This window comes from Mastigoproctus giganteus, chromosome 2, assembly GCF_048544385.1.
Source record: "Mastigoproctus giganteus isolate SK-2022 chromosome 2, ASM4854438v1, whole genome shotgun sequence".
NCBI classification, from domain to species: domain Eukaryota; kingdom Metazoa; phylum Arthropoda; class Arachnida; order Uropygi; family Thelyphonidae; genus Mastigoproctus; species Mastigoproctus giganteus.
In genome coordinates, this window is record NC_143576.1 from 85,888,142 (window position 1) to 85,912,426 (window position 24,285).

Genomic DNA, 24,285 nt, shown 5'->3' on the forward strand with positions numbered 1-24,285 from the left:
TTATGAGAGCATCCTTAGAGTCAGGGGAGGTCCCAATGAACTGGAGATGTGCAAACGTATTCCCAATTCACAAAGGGGGTTCAAAGGGTGACACAAATAATTATAGACCTGTTAGTTTAACTTCTGTTCCAGGGAAAATAATGAAGTCACCGGTTAAAGATGTGATACAGGATCATCTAGACAAGGCAGCAGTAATAGTTTAGACACAGCATGGGTTTGTTAAGGGGAAGTTTTGTCTGACCAATTTGATTGGATATTATGATGTGGCCACAAAGGAACTGAAAGTCAAAAATAATTTTGATATCATATACTTGGATTTCAGGGATGGTTCAGTGGGAGACGGCAGACAGTGGTAATGAATGGACACTGCTCTACGTGGACGAATGTTTATAGCAGAGTCCCCCAGGATTCGGTGCTGGGCCCATTGTTGTTTTGTGTATTTATCAATGATATTGATGAAGGTATATCAGGCCTAATGTTCAAGTTTGCAGATGATACAAAGGTTGGCAGAGTTTTTAATAACAAAAGACAGTATGCTACTGCAACAGGATCTAGAAAAATTAGGCAGATGGGCTGAATTGGCAACTGAAGTTTAATATTGACAAATGCAAAGTACTCCATAAGAGAAGCAGTAACCCAAGAGAAATGTACCAACTGTGTGGTACTACACTCAGGGATGTGGAGAATGAAAAAGACTTGGCGGTAGGCGTCTCCGTGGCCAGGTGGGAGGGAGCAGCAGTGCGTAGCACACACTTCTTGATTAGACCGGGGTTCGAGCCCGTCACCACCAAATACGGAGGATGCGGGAAGGTCAGGGAATGACCACCGCATATCCCGGAGCAATATGGCCTTAGTTGCTAATGCTCCTAAAAACCAAATAACAAACAAACAACTTGGCGGTAATTGTGCAGTCAGATATGAAGTTCTCTGAGCAGTGCAGACGGCTGCCAGAGCAGGTCATGGAGTCATAGAATTTTGCTAGCAAATCAAAGAGGTGATTATCCCTTTGTATAAGGGAATGGTCAGGCCACACCTTGAGTATTGTATACAGGTCTGGAGGCCTCATTTTAGTAAGGATGTAGAGTTTCTAGAATGAGTGCAGAGAAGGGCAACAAGATTGGTGAGAGGCACAAAGGGGTGCACTTACGAAGAAAGGCTTAATTCTGCAAGTTGCAGCAGCAGGGGACTAGGCACCAGAGAGGTAATCTGATCGAGGTGTATAAGGCCTTGAATGGTTTGAGCAGGCTCAATGCTGATGGGATACTTCCTCTTGCTCAGATTAAGAACCTGAGGGGGCATAGATTCAAATTGAGGAAAAACAGTTGTAGAAGAGATGTGCGGAAGTTTGCCTTTAGCCAGCGGGTAGTTGATTGCTGGAACAGACTTCCATCTTTTGTTGTGGAAGTTGCTTGCTTAAATAAATTTAAGGCCGAACTAGACAGACGTTTGGAGTGACCGGATGGGTGAAATGGGAAGGTTTTTTTTTTTTTTTTTTTGCCTGATACTGTATAAGGTTTCTACCTTGCATCATATGCCTTTGCTAATGCTAATGCAGTGTCCAAGTATGGAGAACATACCTAAAAAACAAGACATCAACATTAAAGATCAAAAGAAGTTTTATGGATCTCGCCTGCTTGGTGATATGTGCAAAAGGGTGACCAATATGGGGAAAAGTTTTTAATATGTTGGAGCTAGGAAACCTGACACCCTAGAAGGGACATGATTGAGAGCTATAATATTCTGAAAAGAGATAAGAAAATGAATGAAAATGAAATTTTCATTGTTATAAACATTCCCAGAACTAGGAGCCATAAAAATAAAATTACAGGGAAAAGAGGTTTATACTAGATTGTAGGAAGTTTTCTTTTAGCCAAACGAATTTTTAATTATTGGATAATTACATATTTGAGAAACACATAGGTTTCTCTTCTCTACTCATGTAGATAGTGTTTAACTTATTTATTTATATATAAGTACAGTAGGCCCAATTTAATGGACTCCTGATTTAACGTAAAAAAAATTTCTGTTCTAAAGGAAAAATTTAGAACTTATATCTCAGAGCATCGCACATCCAACAGCACATCTGTCTAATGTGCGACGCCATCACACAGATGTGCTGAAAAGTCCTTCTAATGAAATAAAGGCTATTTTACAACTAGATAATGCACCTGCTCACCCTAATGCTGAGAGGTTAGTTAGCAGGAATGGGAGAATTAAATATGTTTTTCTGCCTCCTAACACCTAACCTCTGCCCAGACACGATAGGAGGGAGTATATGATGAGAGCATTGTTAATCAATTCGGCTGAAGGGGTGGAATTTTTCTCAGCCTGGTCTGTGCTTGTTAACAGGAGAGACTGCTTCTACAGGGATGAGATACACTTAAATAGAAAGGGTGCAAGAATATTTGCTAAAGCTATCGAGGCAGACTTAGGTGGGTCGGAAAACTGCTAGCCTGGGGGATACACGGACTAATAGATTAACAGTAGCCTCTGGCAGAGGTAAAAGTGATTCTTGCGCTACTTCTATTGAAATTCAATTGGGCAGCAGCCTGGGAAGCAAGGCAATGGGAATTTCCAGACTTCTGGGAGTCATAGTGGAACAAGTAAATACATGAGCTGTGTTAGGGTAACTAAGAGTAGAAACAGGTGCATGTATACTTGAATGTACACCAATGCTAGGAGTATAGTTAATAAATTCGATGATCTTGAAGTGCTAGTCAAGACATCAAAGGCAGATATTGTTGGGATATTAGAGACATGGTGTCTCACACACACATAAGAAGTGCAAAACTAGAATTTGGGAAGTACAATGTGTACAGAAAGGATAGACAGGACAGGAGGGATTATGCTGTTAGTTAAGAAACACACAAAATCTAAGGAGGTGCATCCAATTGATGTTGGTGGACAATGCAATGTTGAGTCTGTTTGATATGACATAAGCAATGGGAAAGGAAAAAATGAGAGTAGGTGTGTTATAAGCCTAATGAATCTGATGGGTATAATGAGCAATTGTGCAAAGAAATAGAGTGGGCCAGTAAATTAGAGTGTCTTATAATGGGGGATTTTAATTTCCCGGCAATTGACTGGAAATTGTGGGTGGGTCTCTCACATACTAGCAAGGCTTTTGTGGATTTATTGGATGATTGTATTCTTGAGCAGCATGTTTGGGAGGCAACTAGAGGGTGTAATTCTTTTGATCTGATTATCAGTAGTGATTCTTCATGCATCAAGAATCTGCAGATAAAGGAACCACTCGGTGGCAGTGATCACAGTGTGCTGAAGTGGGATTTACTCAAAGAGATAACTGCCATCAAGGGTAAAGGGAAGGGTTTTTGCTTTCGTAAAGGTGACTACGGTGGTCTGAGACAGTATTTAAATTCTATACGGTGGAACCAACTGATGATGTTACCAACAGCAAATTCAAAATGGGAAGCATTCAAAGAATTAATCTTGGAAGCCACTAGGCTTTTCATACCAACAAAGAAATATTGTTCAAGATTTAGGCCTAAATGGATTTCAGATGAACAAATTAAACATGTGACCCAGAAGAAAAATGCATGGTATACATATAAATTAACATGTGACAAAAAAGCCTATGATAGATATAAGCTGATCTGTAACTAAGTTACAAAGGAGGTTAGGCAGGCGAAGGCAGATTACGAGAAATCTTTGCAAAGGATGCAAAGAAAAACAGCAAAGAGTTCTTTACTTATGTAAACTCTAGAAGGAAGGGAATGAATCAGATTGGTCCACTTGATATCAATGGTTCAACTGTCGATGATCCTGCTCAGGTAGCTAACAAACAAAATGAATATTTTGCATCGACATTCACACATGAGGAGTTATTCAGTGAGGGGAATGCCAGAGGTGTATTCAACTCTGGCAGTAAACTAGATAATCTTGTAATAACTGAGAGTAAAGTGGAGGAGAAATTGTTGAAGATAAACACAAGAAAGCCACCTGGGGCGGATGGGATCTATCCAGTTATATTAAAGGAGGCAGCAAAAGAAGTAAGAAGAAAAGTAAGTGTTACTTTTCTTCCATAATTATGAGAGCTTCCTTGGACACAGGGGAGGTACCCATAGACTGGAGATGTGCAAATGTGACCCCAATTCACAAAGGAGGATCAAAGGCTGACACAAGTAATTATAGACATGTGAGTTTAACTTTTGTTCCAGGAAATTTAATGGAGGCACTGGTTAAAGAAGCATTGCAGGATCATCTAGACAAGACTTAAGTTATAGCTTGGACACAGCATGGTTTTGTTAAGGGAAAATCTTACCTGACCAATTTGATTGGATACTATGATGCAGTCACAAAGGAACTGGATGCAAAGAATAACTTTGGTATCATATATTTGGATCTTAGAAAAGCCTTTGATACTGTTGCACATGGAAGACTGCTGCACAAATTGGAGAGTGTGGCATTGAAGGCAAATTGCTGCTATGGATAAAGGGATGGTTGAGTGGGAAAAGACAGAGCGGTAATCAATGGACACTGCTCATTGTGGACTAATGTTATTATTGGAGTTCCTCAGGGGTCGGTGTTGGATCCATTGTTGTTTTCTGTATTTATAAATGATAGTGATGATGGTATATCAAGCTTAATGTCCAAGTTTGCAGATGATACAAAAGTTGGTAGAGTTGTTAATGACACTAACGACAGTACATGCTGCAACAGGATCTAGAAAAGTTAAGCAGATGGGCTGAGAGGTGGCAAATGAAGTTTATCATTGACAAATGTAAAGTACTACATATGGGAAGCAGCAACCCCAGAGTGACGTATCAATTCTGTGGTACTACACCGACAGTGGTAGAGGAACAAAAGGACCTGAGGGTAATTGTGCAGGCAGATATGAAGTTTTCTGAGCAGTGCAGATGGTCTGCAAGAGTAGCTTATGGTGTCTTGTCAATGATATACAGGAATTTTTCTAGCAGGGATAAGGAGGTGATTATCCCCTTGTATAAGGCAATGGTCAGGCCACACCTTGGGCACCTCTGTAGCCAAGTGGGAAGGAGCAGCAATGTGTAGCACACACTTGTTGATTAGACCAGGGTTCGAGCCCGTCACCACCAAATACTGAGGATGCGGAAAGGTCAGGGAATGACCACCGTATATTCCCGGAGCAATATGGCCTTAGTTGCTAATGCTCCTAAAAACCAAATAACCACAACACCAACAGGCCACACCTTGAGTACTGTATACAGGTCTGGAGGCCTCATTTTAAGAAGGATGTAGAGCTCTTGGAACGAGTACAGAGAAGAGCAACAAGATTAGTGAATGGAAAAAAGGGTTGCTCTTACAAAGAAAGGCTTATATTTTGCAAATTACAGTATCTGGAGACTAGGCCACTGAGAGGTGATCTGATTGAGGTGCATAAAGCCTTGAATCATTTGAGCATGCTCAATTGTGATGGGATTCTTCCTCTTGCTCAGAATAATCACCTGAGAGGGCATAAATTCAAATTGAGGAAAGACGGTTGTAGGATAGATGTGTGGAAGTTTGCCTTTAGCCAGCGGGTGGTTGATTGCTGGAACAAACTTCCATCTGTCGTTGTAGAAATTGATAGCTTAAATAGATAAAAGTCAGAACTTGACAAAGATTAGGAGCCAGTGGATGGGAGAAATAAGGGCACGGTTTGTTTTTTTTTGGCTTATGCTATATAACTTGCTTTCTTGCATCATGTGCCTTTGCTAATGCTAATGATACTTCACTGATACAGCTGATGGATCAGGGTATAATCGTTGCCTAAAAGAGATTGTATAAGAAGTTTTTGGGAGAGGTGATGGTTGTTTTGGAAAAAACAGAAGACACAGAAGAAAATACAAGAGGCACCAGGACACTGCCAAAATTTACATGCATACATCATCGATCTGCTATCTTCAACTTAGCAGCTGCATGGAAAGATATGAAGATTACTACTTTGGCCAATGCTTGGAAGAAGTTGTTGTACGACATAGAACCTGAAATGGACTTTGAGGGAGTTGAGGTGTCTAATTTTTAGGACAATCTTCTGAGGGCCGGCAACAAAAATGCAACTGAGAATGATGTGGAACAGCGACTCAAAAATGATGAAGGTGATCCATTCTATCAAATTTTTTCTGAGGGAGCGATTGCAGAAAATGTTCTTCATGGAGAAAAAGAGGATGATCATGATGACAAAGACAAAGAATCAGTTGCACCCAATTGTCATATAACAGACAATTTAATTGTCTGTTATAAGGCAACATATGGACGACATCATACATTATATTGAATCATCATCAGATCCTGATGTGCTTCCTTATTATGAACATTTTAGAGAATTTTGATCTACAGTAATAAGGAAGCACCACTATGGTGTAAGGCAACTGAAGCTTGATGATTTCTTCAAGACCACTTCATCAACTGGACCTGCATCACCAGAACCCTCTAACAGCAAGGAATTAACCTCTTCCTCCATATGACAGTTGTTTCTGACTCTGAAAATTGCGATTCTTTCAAATTAAGTTAATTTTAATATTGAATATTATGTATCTGTTTTTAATGTTTTTTTTTTTTTTTTGTATGTTTTTGTATGTTTTTGTATTCAATGGAGTTAGAATTTTAAAGTATTTTTTCCCTCTAAAATGGATTTAAATGAAAAAACTAATGTTCACATTGAAAACAACTTTGTGTGAGCTTTAAGGGAAAAAAATAACAAAAAGTAGTGGAAACACTCCATTAGTTACATTTTATAGTTTTTGATGTGTTTAATTAAAATAAAATTTGGTTCCTGTTGTAAATTTATTTTTATATTTTTAACATATGTTTTTATTATAAATTCCTCAATGTACATTATAATAATATTTTACTCATACTTATATATTATAATAACATTTTAATTCTGTACATTGTAAGTTCGTTATTAATATATGTTTTTAAAATACATTCGATTTAACAGACTTTTGGCAATAGCAGACACCCCTTTCCCCAATTAGTCCGTTAAATCAATGGCTTACTCTATATAAATATGTATTTATAATTTAGATAATATATTATATAAATCCTTATTGCATATATATATATAAATAAATATAAATATATAAGCTATATAATATTGGTGTAGATACACCATAGACAACATTTAAAGAAAAAACTACAATAGTATTTTAAAAGGGCATCACGTCATCTGTATCTCATATTGTGCTCATCCTTCATGAGTTACCATGTATTGCACTACTTCGAATAAGTAATACTTCACTAAGAGTGAAGACTATTGTTACTTATTCTAAATGCTACTAGGCATATTATGCCTTGTAGCATTTAGTTTCATTTTATATCACGTAACACCTTCTGGTATGTCTCATATTGTGGGATTTACTTCACAACTGGGTTGTCATGTTTTCGGTACCAGGGTATCTGCCCATCCACCGATGCAAGGCCAACAAGTCTTGAAACGGTGCCATCTGGGCAGTGGTGCCCACCGAGAATAAGTAACAATAGGCTTCTATATTAGCGAAACATTACTTATTCTAAGTAGTGCAACACAAGGTAATTTGTTGTGAAGGATGAGCACAATATGAGACACAGATGAAATGATGCCCTTTACATTACTATTGTAATTTTTTCTTTAAGAGTTGTCTATAGTGTATCTACACTGATATTATATAGATAATCTTAAACTTTTAAAATATTATGCCTAGTAGCATTTAGTTTCATTTTAATAAATATATAGGAGGTAAAAATATTTCTCTCTTATATATTTATATATTTTATTTTATTTATTAATCTAATTTTTAGCTGGTGAAACAAAAGCCTCTGGCTTTCCTTATTTCGTGGCTAATATGAATACTAATACGGCGTAACCTCAATATAACACAAGTGACAAGGCAGAAATGTTAAAATTCTCCCCCGACACCTGTGTTGCATTTTTTTATTTATTTATTTTCAGCTATAATGCACCTTGTACTATAAGCAAGGTGAATTATAGCTGAAAATAAAATTTAACCAGTTTTTTTAACATTAATGCAACTGGGTTGTCATGTCCATGCATAATGAATTATTACCAAGCATTTTTATATAAGTATATTTTATTTTGCATGTTTTCTTTTTACCAGTCTGCTAGCAAGATCAAAATGGGTTAAACATTTTAAGTTTAATGCTCCTTGTGGTTCTCACAGTTCTCTCAGATATGCCAGACAAGCTGTACTTGCTACGTGGGTGTCTAAAACGCTGACAGAACTGATATTCAGGTAACACTCAAGTCAAGTGGACCCAATTTCAGCGAAGTCCAGATGGTTTGTGACAGCCAAATCCTCTGCTTGCACCTTCACGATGGTGGGACTGTTAGTAATCCTGAGTATAACCTCCATGCACAAGTACATGGTGGGTGACCACCCAGGTGTGAACCAACGTAAGCAGGGGTCGAGGTGTTGGTGCCCACACCACATGGAGGAATGCCACCCCTCTATTTTACCAGGCAGTACTAGGTGGTAGATGACTCTCATCAACCGGTGCAATACGACCACTTTGCTTATTGGAGGCTAGAAGTGGTGGAACCCATGTTTAATCTCTAGAGCAAAGTTCCAATCAACCCTTCGCTATCTCTTCCATCGTGCAGTATGATTGATGCCTTTGAGGTTATGATGAACATCGTGACGAGATCCAATATTCCTTACATTTCGAGGGTACAGCTCTAAAACGGTGTTCGCAGACCGGCTGCTAGTTAGTACACTGGACCGAACCTATTGGTAACTCTCTAGGAGGCTTCCGGATCAGCTAGTGTATAATCTTGCTACCTCTACTCTGCCAGATAGTGACTGGAGGGAGTCTGAGTAGTGTGTATGCAGGGGGCATTGTCGAGGCCACATTATGTCAAGGATCTGGGTATATTCTTACCATGTGTACGCCATATCCAAAAATTTCATTACTTCATACAGCATGTCCCCTCCCCCCCACTTTTTCTTACTATTGAATACACCATGAATTGTCAAACTAATAGCGCAAGCTTATCTGCGAAAAGATCTAAACCTCCCAAACACTTCTTAATTCATTTCACAAATATACGTGATCTCAATTCTAATCTCAACGATGTCCATTTCCACTTGCAGTCTGCCAAACCCCATGTACTTTTTCTAACTGAATCTCAGTTATCGATTGATTCAACTACTGCTCATCTCAGATGCCTAAATTATTCGTTATATGATTCCTTTTGCCTCAAAGGTGGTACTTGTGCAAATGTCCGTTCTGATATTCCCTGTCAGAGACTGGGCAATTTGGAATCTCCTCTCTTTGATCTTCTCTGACTTAAAATCTCTCTACCTCATTGTGTCAAATTCATCTGTTGTCTCTACCATTCTCCCAACTCCACTAATCACTTGGAGCTCTTTGACTTCCTCTCTTTGCAACTTGACTTTCTCCAGTCTAACTTTCCTAACAGTGAGGTAATTTTGCTTGGTGATTTTAATGTTCACAACTCCAACTGACTTCCATTTTCTAGTCACACTGACCCAGCTGTTCAAGATGCTGAGGCTTTTGCAATTACTAATGATCTCGCACAGATTGTTCATTTACCTACAAGAATACCGGACAATCATAATCATACAGCCAACGCTCTTGATCTTTTTCTCACAAACAACCCTTCTAAATACACGGTCGAACTGAGAGGTCCTTTAGGCACTTCAGATCACAACTTGGTGATTGTCTCTTCTCCAATGGAGTCTTTATCTCATGGCTATTCTGAACCTCGTGTTGTTTGACATTACAAGAATGCAAAATGGGATGACCAACGAGATTTCTTTTCTTCTTTTTCTTGGTCGGATTACTGTTTCAAAACTTCTGATGTCAACGTTTGCTCAGATCGTGTCAGTGAAATTATTCTTACAGGAATGGAATCCTCTAACCCCCAATCCACTTTAAAATCTCATCCTTTATCTAAACCTTGGTTTTCCAATAAATGTGCCAAGGCTGTTCAAAGAAGAATGTTGCATATCATAATCTGCTTGTTTCTAATTCTTCAGTTTCATTTTCTGCCTACACCAAAGCTCGCAACAGTTGTAAAGCAGTTATTAATCAGTCGAAACTACAGTTTGAACAGGCTAAGAGTAGAAAACTTGCTTCTTGCCCTAATGGTAGCCGAATATTCTGGTCTCTTGCGAAAGCTATTGGCTGCAACTTTTGCCCATCTCTGCTCCCACCTCTGTCCAAACCAGATGGTTCTGTTGTCACATCAGCCAAGGATAAAGCTGATCTGCTAGCATCCCATTTTTCTTCCAACTCATGTATTAATGATCTTGGTAAAACACCTCCCACCATTCCCAACATGCTCCATTCAATGCCTCCTGTGGTCTTCCGTCAAAAGGATGTCAGAAGGATTTTGACGAATCTTGATGCTAAGAAAGCTCCAGGTCCCGATGGTATTTCTCCACTTGTTCTCAAAACCTGTGCTCCTAAACTTACTCCTATTCTTTGCCGCCTTTTTTCACTTCCTTATTCCAAAATTGTTTTTCCTTCTGCTTGGAAATTTGCTCATATCCAGCCAGTTCCTCAAAAGGGTGACAAATCCCTCCCATCCAATTATCATCCCATTGCAATTACTTCTACTCTTTCTAAAGTAATGGAGAAATCAATTAACCACCAACTCTTAAACTACCTAGAACTCTTCTGTCTGATCAATGATCGCCAGTATGGATTCCATCACTGTCGATCCACTGGTGATATTCTGGCTTATGTTACCTATTTATGGACTAATTCAATGGAAAGGTTCAGTGAAACACAAGTAGTTGCTCTTGACATTTCAAAGGCTTTCAATCATGTTTGGCATAAAGGTCTTCTAAACAAGCTTCCATCTTATGGTTTGCCAACTATTTTTAGTAATTGGTTATCCAGTTTTCTCTCTGATCGCTCACCGAGGGTGATGGTAGGTGGCTCTCTGTCTTCAAACTTCTGCACTAATGCCAGTGTCCCCCAAGGTTCAGTTTTTCCCCCACTCTTTTCCTCTTGTGTATTAATGACCTTCTTCCATTGACTGGAAATCCTATCCATAGTTTTGCCAATGATAGCACATTGCATTCTACTTTCCATTTTGGTAAAACACCAAAAACACCTTGCCCTGCTCAATCAGCTTCAACTTCTCGAAAATCTGCTACCAACTCCTTAAATGCCGATCTTCATTTAATTCTCCAGTGGGGCAAAGACAACTTAGTTGATTTCAACCCTTCTAAAACTCAGTCTTGTCTTATATCTCGCAAAAAGGATTCTTCTGCTCCTATGCTTATCTTTGGTGACACTCCGATTTCTAGGCAAAATGATAGATCTCTTTTGGGGATTACCCTGACTTCTAATCTCTCTTGGCGAAAGCACAGTACAAATATTGCTTCCTCTTCATCTAAAAAACTGGTTTTCTCTTTCGCTCTCGGCGTTACTTTTCTTCCAAACAGCTGCTCACTCTGTATAAATCGTAAATCCACCCTGCCATGGAATATTATTCCCACATCTGGGGTGGTGCCCCCAAAACCTGTCTAAGGTTTCTTGATTCCATTTAGAAGAGGGCAGTTAGGTTAATTAATGATTCATCTCTAAAAGAGTCTGTCCACTCACTGTCTCATAGACGTACTGTTTCTGCTGCATGCCTCTTCTACAGATACTTCCATGGGCACTGTTCTTCTGAATTGGCTTCTATAATTCCCGCTCTCTTTTTCAAAACAGTCCGAACACGTGCCGCCGCCAGCCAACATCTGTTTACTGTCTAACTTCAAACTCACAGAACCAATTTTCATCTTCCTCGTTTATTCATTCAACTGCCAATTTCTGGAACAACCTTCCTTCATATGTATTTCCTGAAAATTCCAGTCTACAGAAGTTCAAGTCTAATGTCAACAAATATCATCTTTCATCTTCTCAACCTTCAACCCAAGCACAGTACTAAGTACTATAGGTTCTAATACCTCTCGTGTTTGGGGTTTACATAAAAAAAAAAAAAAAAAAAGTGGGAAATGCACTGTTATGTAGAGTTTTATTTTATTTATTTATTTAATTTTTTTTTGTTTGTTTTTTTTCTCAGTAGCATATACTTTAAAATAAAAATGTTCAATTTAAAATATTTCATATACTGAAACAATAAAATTTTGAAATTGTCAGTTTCTTATAATGATCTTATGCTTCCAAATGAGACATGTTTACAGGAATCCAGTTTATAACGTAGTGCATCGGTTCCCAACCGGTGGTTTCACAAACTAAAAATTCTGTAATGGCATCTGCTTAGATTTACATAGGTATATTATTGTAAAGTTCAAAATATAACTAATAATAAATAATAAAGTAAAATTAAATGAAATAAAAGTAAAGAATTGCCAAAGAAAGAAACCACATCTCCCACAATTCCTTATAATTAGTTTACTATCTTACAGTATATCATGTTAAATAAATCTGTTTTCCATACTAGATTTTTTTTCATTCTCAAGGATCATTGTAATGTATAGGTACTTTTTTTTTAGAACCTGTAGTGCTTAGTACCATGCATGGGTTAAAGGTTGAAAAGATGAAAGAAGATACTTGTTGATATTCTTCTGTAGATTGTAATTTTCAGGAAATACTTATGAAGGAAGGTTGTTCCAGAAAACTGAAGATAAATGAAGAAGAAGAAAAACTGGTTCTGTGAGTTTGAACTTGAACAGTAAAAGGATGTTGACTGCTTTGAAAGAAAGAATGGGAATTATAGAAGCCAATTCAGAACAATGCCCATACAAGTATCTATGGAAAAAGAATGCAGAAAGTCTATGGAGACAGAGAGTGGAGAGACTCTGTTACAGATGAGACATTAATTAACCTAACTGCCATCTTTTGAATGGAATCTAGAGGCCTGAGAGAGGTTTTAGGGGTACTGCTCCAGATGTAGGAACAATATTCCATGGTAGGGCAGATTGTGATTTGTACAGAGTGAACATCTGTTTGGAAGAAAAATAACGCCAAGAGCGAAAGAGAAAACCCAGTTTATTAGATGCAGAGGAAGCAATATTTGTAATGTGCTTTATGCCAAGAGAGATTAGAAGTCAGGATAATCCCCAAGATCTTGCCTAGAAATCAGAGCGTCATCGAAAATAAGCATAAGAGCAGAAGAATCCTTTTTGCAAGATAGAAGACAGGACTGAGTTTTAGAAGGATTGAAATTAAGTTATCGTTGCCCCACTGGAGAATTACCTGAAGATCAGCATTTAAGAATTTGGCAGTGGATACTCAAGAAGTTGAAGCTGTTTGAGCAGGGCAAGGTTTCTCAAACTGGAAGGTGGAATGCAATTAATAGTAATAAATTATTGTGCCGCAGAGCAAAAATGGAAAGAAAACTTGGGCAGTAATTAACATTAATTAATTTCCATTTTTGCTCTGTGGCACAATAATTTATTACTATTAATATAAATCCAGAGCACGCAGGCTTTTTGCTTATGTGGAATTCAATGTGCTGTTTTCAGCAAAACTAGGGATAGAACTTCCAGTCAATGGAAGAAGGACATTAACATACAAGAGGAAAACAGTGGGAGAAAGAACTGAACTGAACCTTGGGGTACACGAGCATTAGTGGAGAAGTAAGAAGACGGAGAACAGTCTAACATCATCTACAGTGAGCGGTCAGAAAGAAAACTGGAGTATCCAATTACAAAGAGCAGCTAGCAAACCATAGGATGGATGCTTATTTAGAAGACTTTTATGCCAAGCATGATCAAGAGCAATGGCTTGAGTTTCACCAAATCTTTCCACAGAATTTGTCCATTGATGGGTAACATAAGCCAAAGTATCTCCAGTGGAATGACAGTGACGGAATCCACACTGGCAATCGTTGATCAGATGAAAGATTTCCAGATAGTTTAAGAGTTGGCAGTTAATTGATTTCTTCATTACTTTGGAAAGAGTAGAAGTAATCGCAATGGGACGATAATTGGATGGAAGGTATTTGTCACCCTTTTTAGGAACTGGCTGGATATGAGCAGATTTCCAAGCAGAAGGAAAATCACCTTTGGAATAAAAAAGACAACACAAAATGGGAGTAAGTTCAGGGGTACAGGTTTTGAGAACAAGTGAATAAATACCACCAGGACCTGGAGCTTTCTTAGCATCAGATTCATCCTAACATCGTTTTGACCGAAGACTACAGGAGGCATTGAATGGAATGTACTAGGAATGGTTTAAGGTGATTTACTAAGATCATCAATACATGAGTTGGAAGAAAAATAAGATGCTAGCACATCAGCTTTATCTTTGGCTGATGTGGCAACATTACTATCTGGTTTTGTCAGAGTTGGGAACAGAGGTGGGCAGAAATTGTGGCCAATAGCTTTGGCAAGAGACCAGAATGCTCAGCTACCATTTGGACAAGAAGCAAGTTTTCTACTCTTAGCCTGTTCGAAACTTGTTTGTACTGATTAATAACTACTTTAAAAAGTACAGTATAAATATTACTTAATAATAATTTTTATTATTACGCAATGTCACTTATAAAAACAGTACTGGAAATATTTTCTAATAAAAATTCAGAATTTATATGATATCAGAGAATATAAACTTAGTGATTTACATTAAAAATATTATGTTGAAAGGGGTTCGGGAGTCAAAAAAGGTTGGGAACTACTGGTGTAGTGTATAAATAGGAAATAACCACATAATCTATTAGCTGCTGTTGCTGAGTGGTCACATGTGAAGGTACAAAAAACTGTGTATTCATTAATCCCTCACTTTGCAACAGAATCTTATTGAATCTGATTTTTCTGCCATCCTCTATATTTCAATCAAACATTTTTTCTCACCCGGCCTTTGCAAAAATTCCTCATATCTTACTTTATCAATCCATCCATCTTATCTTTTCCATCCTCCTCCGTTGTAGAGCAGATATATCATCTTTTAAGGGCACAAAAGGTGATATAGTTGTACAGGTTGGCACTAATGATATTAAGAGTAGGAGACCGGCAGAATTACTTAACAAGTACAGGTCATTGTTGAAAAAGAGCCGTGAATTAGGGTTGAATTTGAAAGTGTCTGCAATTCTGCCAGACACGATAGGAGGGAGTATACGATGAGAGCCTTGTCAATCAATTTGCCCCTGGAAAGATTGTGCAAGGCTCAAGGGGTAGAATTTTTTTCAGCGTGGTCTGTACTTGTTAACAGGAGAGACTGCTTCTACAGGGATGGGATACACTTAAAATAGAAAGGGTGCAAGAATGTTTGTGGTGCTATCGAGGCAGTGTTAGGTGGGTTGGAAAACTGCTAGATTGGGGGGATACAAGGATTAATAGATTAACAGTAGCCACTGGCAGAGTGAAAGTGATTCTTGCACTGCTTCTATTGGAATGAGCCGCAGCCTGGAAAATAAGATGCAGGATATTTCAGAGACTGCTGGGAATCATTGGGGTACAAGTAAACATATGGGTTGCATTAGGGTAGCTAAGAAAAAGAACAGGTGCATGTATTCTTGCGTGTACACCAATGCTAGGAGTTTAGTAAATAAAATTGATGAATTTGCGGTATTGCTCAAAACATCAAAGGCAGATATTGTGGGGATTTCAGAGACGTGGTGTCACACAGATATAAGGAATGCAGAACTAGAATTTGGGGAGCACAATGTCTACAGAAGGGATAGACAGGATAGGAATGGAGGAGGGGTTATGCCATTAGTTAAGAAATACATAAAATCCAAGGAAGTGAAGCCAGTCGACATTGCGGGACAGTGCACTGTCGAGTCAGTTTGGTGTGACATAAGCATTGGGAGATCAAAATTGAGAGTAGGAGTGTGCTATAGGCCTAATGACTCTGATGAGTATAATAAGAAATTGTACAGGGAAATAGAGTGGGCCAGTAAATCAGAGAGTCTTATAATGGGGGATTTTAATTTCCCAGATAATGACTGGAATTTGGGGGCTGGTCACTCACACACTAGCAAGGCTTTTGTGGATTTATTGGATGATTGTTTTCTACATCAGCATGTTCGGGAGGCAACAAGAGGGAGTAATACTCTTGATTGATTATCAGTAGTGATTCTTCATGCATTAAGGATCTGCAGGTAAATGAACCACTAGGTGGCAGTGATCACAGTGTGCTGAAGTGGGATTTACTCAAAGAGGTAACTACCATTAGGGGTATAAAGGGAAGGGTTATTGCTTTCGTAAAGGCGACTACAATGGACTGAGACAGTATTTAAATTCTATATAGTGGGACCAACTGATGTGTTACCAACAGCAAATTGAAAATGAGAAGCATTCAAAGAACTTATCTTGGAAGCTACCAGGCTTTACATACCAACTAAGAAATATTGTTCAAGGTTTAGGCCTAAGTGGATGTCAGATGAACTAATGAGACATATGGCAGAGAAGAAAAATGCATGGGATACATATAAATTAACACGTGACACAGAAGCCTATGATAGATACAAGTTGATCTGTAACCAAGTTACAAAGGAGGTTAGGCAGGCGAAGGCAGATTACGAGAAATCTTTGGCAAGGGATGCAAAGAAAAACAGCAAAGAGTTCTTTACTTATGTAAACTCTAGAAGGAAGGGGATGAATCAGATTGGTCCACTCGATATCGATGGGTCAACTGTTGATGATCCTGCTCAGGTAGCTAACAAACTAAATGAATATTTTGCATCGAAATTCGCACATGAGGAGTTATTCAGCGAGGGAAATGTCAGAGGTGTATTCAACTCTGGCAGTAAGCTAGAGAATCTTGTAATAACTGAGAGTAAAGTGGAAGAGAAATTGTTGAAGATAAATACAAGAAAGGCACCTGGGGTGGATGGGATCTATCCAGTTATATTAAAGGAAGTATCAAAGGAAGTAAGCAAACCCTTAGCCATAATTATGAGAGCTTCCTTGGACTCAGGGGAAGTACCCATGGACTGGAGATGTGCAAATGTGACCCCAATTCACAAAGGAGGATCAAAGGGCAACACAAGTAATTATAGACCTGTTAGTTTAACTTCTGTTCCCGGAAAATTAATGGAGGCACTGGTTAAAGAAACACTGCAGGATCATCTAGACAAGACTTCAGTTATAGCTCAGACACAGCATGGTTTTGTTAAGGGGAAGTCTTGCCTGACCAATTTGATTGGATACTATGATGCAGTCACAAAAGAACTGGATGCAGGGAATAACTTTGATATTATATACTTTGATCTTAGAAAGGCTTTTGATACTCTTGCACATGGAAGACTGCTGCGCAAATTGGAGCAGTGTGGCATTGGAGGCAAATTGCTGCTATGGATAAAGGGGTGGTTGAGGCGGAGAAGACAGAGAGTGGTAATCAATGGACACTGCTCATCGTGGACTAATGCTATTAGTGGAGTCCCCTAGGGTTCAGTATTGGGTCCATTATTGTTTTCTGTATTTATAAATGATATTGATGATGGTATATCAAGCTTAATGTCCAAGTTTGCAGATGATACGAAGGTTGGCAGGGTTGTCAAGGACACTACTGACACTATGCTACTGCAACTGGATCTGGAAAAGTTGAGCAGATGGGCTAAGAGGTGGCAAATGAAGTTTAACATTGACAAATGTAAAGTACTATATATGGGAAACAGCAACCCCAGAGCAACGTATCAACCACTATGGTACTACATTGACAGTGGTAGAGAATGAAAGGGACCTGGGGGTGGTTGTGCAGGCAGATATGAAGTTTTCTGAGCAGTGCAGATGGGCTGCAAGAGTAGCTCATGGTGTATTGTCGAAGATATATAGGAATTTTTCTAGCAGGTATAAGGAGGTGATTATTCCCTTGTATAAGGCAATGGTCAGGCCACACCTAAAGTACTGTATAAAGGTCTGGAGGCCTCATTTCAAGAAGGATGTAGAGATGCTGGAACGAGTAGAGAGAAGGGCAACAAGATTGGTGAATGGAACGAAGGGGTGCTCTTACGAAGAAAGGCTTAAGTGTTGCAAATTACAGGGTCTGGAGACTAGGCATCAGCGAGGTGATAGTTGTATAAAGCCTTGAATGGTTTGAGCATGCTCAATGCTGATGGGATTCTTACTCTTGCTCAGAATAATCACCTGAGAGGGCATAAATTCAAATTGAGGAAAGACAGATGTAGGAAAGACGTGAGGAAATTTGCCTTTAGCCAGTGGGTGGTTGGTTGGTGGAACAGACTTCCATCCCTTGTCGTGGAGGTTGATAGCCTGAATAAGTTTAAGGCTCAGCTGGACAGGTATTTCGAACGAACAGAGGGGTGAAGTGGAAGTGGTTATTTTTTATTTATTTATTTATTTATTTTATTTTTTTATTTTATTATTATTTTTTTTGGCTGATGCTGCATAAGCTTGCTTTCTTGCATCAAATGCCTCTACTAATTCTAATGCTAATACCCACATTTCTAAACTTTCCAATCTTTCATTATCTTCCATTCTCAGTTTTCAATTTTCATTCTCAATTCTCTTATCCATAAAATACCACAGTCCATACCAAACATCATGCCAGTCTTTTTCCTTAAACTAATTCCTAGTCTTCTCCTTCTTTGCTGCTCAAAGGCTTTTTTTAGGCATTGCTATTCTTATTCTTCTGCTGCTGTTTGTTTCTTTCCTCATTTGACTTTCCTAAATACCTATACTTGCTCACCTCTTCTGATCTTGCTTCCTCCTCTTCTTGCAGTATTTAACTCACTCTCTTCTCACTTGCATAACCTTTGTCTTCTCAGTATTTATTCTCATTGCAAACCTATCACCATGTTCCTTTAACCTATTAACCAATTTATGCGACCCTACCTCCGAACCCCATCAATGCCATATATCTTTCTCTATACATTAAAACAGGTTTCCTCCTAGTGATATTTATTCAAGCCAATGGGAGAAGAGGGTGGCACAATCACGTCACTACAAATGCACACGTAAATAATTACATCGTTGACTTCCATTGAAAGACAGCTGCTGCCTTCATAATGTTCACCAACCTCGTTCACGTGCTTCACTGTCTAATACATGACCACATCAGGCATCATTTGATGTTCCATTGTAATGTCAGCTGATGAAGGGACCCAATATAGTTTGCATATTTGTAAATATTTTAGTATTTTATAAATATCTCAGTCCTGCTTTTTTGAATGCAACAATATTCCTCATGCATTATGGAATCTGAAGCAAAAGGCCTTTTCCTAAGTGACCTGTGTAAATGCAGGTAAATAATAACATAGTGATATTTATTCCACCTTGAGAATGCCATTTGGTGGGGTAGCCAATGGGAGAAGAGGGATGCAAGTCACATCGTAAAAGTGGGCAGGGCAATTACGTCACTACAAATGCACAGGTAAATAATTACATAGGTCATTTCCTGATTAGATATCAATCAGTGCATTTTAACAGGTGTGTCGTTTACATAGAAAAGATTTGACTTACTCCATCATACCTATACATTTTACATAGAAAAGCATGTGCAGGGGTTGGCAAGCAAAGCGAACAGGGGTGAAGCCCCTTAGTATATATTAAATAAAGTTAGGGGACAGAGAGCACCCCTGTCTCAAATCTCTTCCCATTTCTAAACTCTCAGTGTGTCACCTTGTCCTACCATAACTATTAATTCCCCCCCCCCCCCAAGTATAATTTATTAATTGTTCTTCAGATGGGAGTTTAACCCATCTGCTCAATCAAAAGCCATCTCTAAATCTATAAAACAGATATACTTGAATAATATTATGGATATTATAATGAATATTATTACTTGAATATATGCACAGTGTATATATATAATTTTTTTTCCCCTTTAATTTTACAAGTACAATATATCAAAAGTAATTACTATACATTATTTAATATAAAGATAATGTGATAATAATGTAGTTCCACTGATATTTGAATGTTTAAATGTTTTTTTTTTACCTCAGCTAATCAAAATAATTTACTGAAAAACAACTTAGTGCATTCCCTTTGCATACTATAAACTGGAGAATAAAATGATGTAAACCATAAATAAACAAATTCATAATCAAGAAAATGGAAGAGATGTGAAATCACAAATAAACAAACCATAATCAGCAAAACTGGGAAATAAAATGAAAACTACAGATAGTAAAAAACATGAGGTAAAAGGTGGGGGGACAGGGCATGTTCAATGAAATTTTTAGATATGGATTATCCAACATAATGTAAATTTTTTTTTATGTATATGGGGTTGCTCCACCCACCATATACACACTACTCAGATTTTCTCCATTCACAGCTAGCAGAGTAGATGTAATAAGATCTTTTTTGAACTCAAAAATATAAACACATTAAAAAACAATAAAAAAATAAATAAAATAAATTTCATTCTTTATTTAATCTTATAACAATAAATTATTAAGTTATCAGATACCAACTTTGTGCCAGGAGCAAAAGAAGACAATTTTATCTTGAAATATAGTTTAACATTCAATATACAAATTTTCATTTCTCTGCATGTTGGTTTTTGAAAAAAACTTAGACAAGAAAGCTACTTTTGCAAGTGTTATGATTGTCACTTTCATGAATGTTGTGATAATAATGATATTATTGTATATTTTCTAAGGGCCAGTTGAGCTCCTTCTTTTCTTTTTTTTTACTGCATTGCAGTAAAAAAAATACTGCAATACTGCATTGCAGATCATAGTTTGGGAAACACTGAACTAGGTGATATGAATACTGTCAGGTGTGTTTCCAAAATGTTTGATCAGGTGGACTACAGAATAGCTGAACTTCAAAAACCGTTTTAAAGCTGTATATTCAAAATGTAAGAAGTATTTTTGGATCTAGCTGTGTTGGCATCGTCATAACTTAAAACAACATGATTCATTCTAATTGGTAAAAGATATGGTAAATTGTTCTCTTTTCAGTGAGTTTTCATAAAAATTATGATAGTGCTTAAATAAGTTAATTGATTTAATTATTTAACAGACAATTTATTCTTTACTATATTTCCATTACTCAACTGTATATACATCACTTTTCTCCCTTTTTTTTTTTTTTTTTTTTACACAATTTTATAACAGTTATCACAATATTATGATATAATACATAATAGACATTATATTTTTTACTTGTAAGGCTTGAACTGAAGAAAATTTTTGGAAAGGTGAAAACTCTTTCTTGGCTATTGTTAATGTTTTTCACTAGTTTTCTGAGCAATTATGAGGACTGAATTTCAGATCAACTGCATTGGAGGTGTTGATACTACAGACTTTTAGAAAAAGTAAAGATGCATCATTCCTAAAATTGGTGAATTATTTTGTAAACAATGCTGCTGCTAAAGATAAGCTTTCTGACATGTTTGATCATTTTCCCAAAGAAGAATTCCAGAGGACTATAAGCATAGCCTAAAAGTTTTAGTTATCAAAGGAGTTCAAATTTCAGATCAGCTGAATCAGAAGCACTGATGCAGCTGATCTGAAATTGCAAGTGGCTATCAATAAATTAAAATTTATGTAATATGGATAAAATGCTCTCTTAATTTTTTTAGAAAGCCTATTATTTTCATGTTCCATCTTGTCCAGGTTGTATCTCTTATAGCCATAGGAAATTAGAGGCTAATTAATAGTGCAGTTAACTAGTCATTCTTCTGCTGCACCATTAGAATAGGATGTATTATTGTCTGTAAAATGCATCTGCTCAGCAGGTCATTTTATCTGCTTGCATAGTTGAAAACTAATGCGGGGGAAAGGATTATAGCATTAGTTTAAGACTACATAATTCAAAAGAAAAAGTTCCAGTCGTTAGTGGGATTCAAACCATGACTTTCCAAAGCCACAGAGTATATTTCATATAAACGCAGAGTATGTATATGTATATTTTTATTTTTCTTATCATAAGTAATTATTTCAACTGATCCTTTAAAATAGACTTCAGATTAACAAATTTTATTTTATTATTTAACAGCAAAGTTTTTTTTTTTTTTTCTGTTACAGAATACACCAGATGTCATTATGAATGGAAATATTGCACCAGAGCAAAGCAGTAATTGTAATATAGAGCAGAATCAGCATGGAAACAATAGGTATGGGCATGTGTGCACAGGACTGTTATAAAATTGTTCACTTCGGGGCCACCTGTGACCAGTGAATATCTCTCAATATTCATTGGTCACAGAATTTCATACATAGGTTACTAGAATCATGCACTCAGGTTTCACTACCAAACGTATTCTTGCATATAATTTTCAAGCTTGCATTTCACAGTGTATTCCAAGATAATTTCACTATAGGTGTTCAATATATTTCCTTTCATTATCCATGAGACATTGCATTCAGTAGTAGCACAACACTGAAACAGCAATATGCATTTCATCTGTTATGATTTTAACCTACCCAACAGTAGTATCTTCGGGTTCTTGAATTTTATGAGAACTGTTGTTGTTGTTATTTGGTGTTTAGGAGCCTTAGCAACTAAGGCCATATTGCTCCGGGGATATGCGGTGGTCATTCCCTGACCTTTCCGCATCCTCCGTATTTGGTGGTGATGGGCTCGAACCCCGGTCTAATCAAGGAGTGTGTGCTACACACTGCTGCTCCTGCCCACCTGGCTACGGACGCACCTTATGAGAACTGCCACACCTTGCATAAATACTGTATTCCTCATTGTGCCCTTTTTGTGTAATGCTGGCACATCATCACAAACAATCAATATGAAGTTTACTGTTTAGTTATCACAGTGTCTCCAGAGATGCATCAACTTTTTTTCTCTTCAAAGGAGAAAAATTTGGTGCAATGATAAATTATTCTGCAAATTGACACCACACAGCAATGACCTCAACTTTGTTCAGTAGTTTCCCAATGGTCCCATTGGGATTTTTTTCTGCATAAACTGGGGTTGAATCCTTTGGGCAAGATGTGGTCCAATTCAGTAAGATTGAAGTGGGCCTTATTTGCCTATGGGATATTTATGGCTACCAGGCATAGCCTTCCATGTGTCAAATGTAGCTAACAGTGAATGTATTTTTATGGATCCATAAGCTATTATCCCTGGACACACCAAAACTTTTCAGGTGGCATATAGTGTGAAATGTACTATATTGTATACTTTCAAGGCAAGCAAATCCAGGTGCCTACTTTACATCCTGGATACCACACGAGTATAAACAAATTCATCTGGTCCACGATAAACCCTATGCAGACAGCCACACTGAGCAGTGCTGAAATTGTAGCTTTCACAGGTGTAATACAGTTTTGCAATCACAGCTTCTTGCTTGCAAGTTAACAAAATGACCATTCTGAAAAAAGCAAATAGATATTTATACGCTCTTATACACGGCAAACCTGAAATCATAAGAGCATGGTTTTATTAACTTATGTACAAAATTTTAGATATTTAACCCTATTATTAATCTGTTTGTTGTGTTTTTTTTTTAATCTTATAAGAGTTGCTACCCAAAGGTTCCCAAAATATATTTATAAAATAAATTAGACTCAAATTTGGCGAATAAGACCTTAGGTCTTATTCTCCAAATTTGAGTCTAAATTTGCCGCCATCACCTTCAAAGTAGTCCCCGTGAGAGCCTAAACACCAATCTCAGTGCTTCTCCCATGATTTCAATGCGCCCTGAAAGTCCTTCTTCGTCATAGTGTTCAGCACCGCCTGTGATTTGGTTTGGATATCCTCTATGCTGTCAAATCTTCAACCTTTTAGCTTGATTTTCATTCTTGGGAAGAGGAAGAAGTCACAGGGGACTAAGTCTGGCGAATAAGGGGGGGGGGTTTGATTGTCATGTTGTTGGATGCCAAAAACTGTGCCACGGCAAGATAGAGATGTGTGGGCCAGTGCATTGTCATGATGAAGGATCAAGTTCTTTGTGTGCCACTTCTCTGGACATTTCCTCTTGATGGCTTCCCTTAACCACCTCAAGACATCGCAGTAGAATTTGCGTTGACAGTCTGGCCAGGAGGGATGAATTCCTTATGGATAATCCCGTTAATGTCCAAAAATCAGATCAGCATGGACTTCACATTGCTCCTCACTTGTTGGGCTTTCTTTGGTCGGGGTGAAGATGGGCTCTTCCACTTGGATGATTGTTGCTTGGTTTCTGAGTCATACTGATATACCAAAGCTCTCGTCACCAGTGACAACTGTAGAAAGGAAGTTTTGATCACTCCTGCCCATTCTTGAAGATCTCTGCCAACTTCCATGTGAAGCTGCTTTAGGTCTTCACTCATTACCATGGCATGAACTTGGCCGCAATCCTTCTCATGCCCCAGGAGGCTCACCTGGTGAGTATGGGCTTAACGCACCCAGGGTCCTGAGCTGGATATCATCATTTTTCTCTTTCGTGGTGATTCCCTTCTACTTCTGATTCTTGTTCTCTCTCAGGGTAATTCACAAATTTTTTTTTTTTTGGCTGGTGCAGCATAAA

At 37.9% G+C, this 24,285-nt stretch overlaps 1 protein-coding gene across 1 annotated transcript in view; it reads left to right on the forward strand.

Moving 5' to 3' along the window:
- Positions 1-24,285, forward strand: part of LOC150089386 (uncharacterized) — a 323,259-nt gene that overhangs the window by 226,842 nt on the left and 72,132 nt on the right. Inside the window, exon 9 of the mRNA XM_090368558.1 lies at positions 21,848-21,936. Coding sequence (XP_090224684.1) covers positions 21,848-21,936 — 89 coding nt within the window. The remainder of the gene's footprint in view (positions 1-21,847; positions 21,937-24,285) is intronic.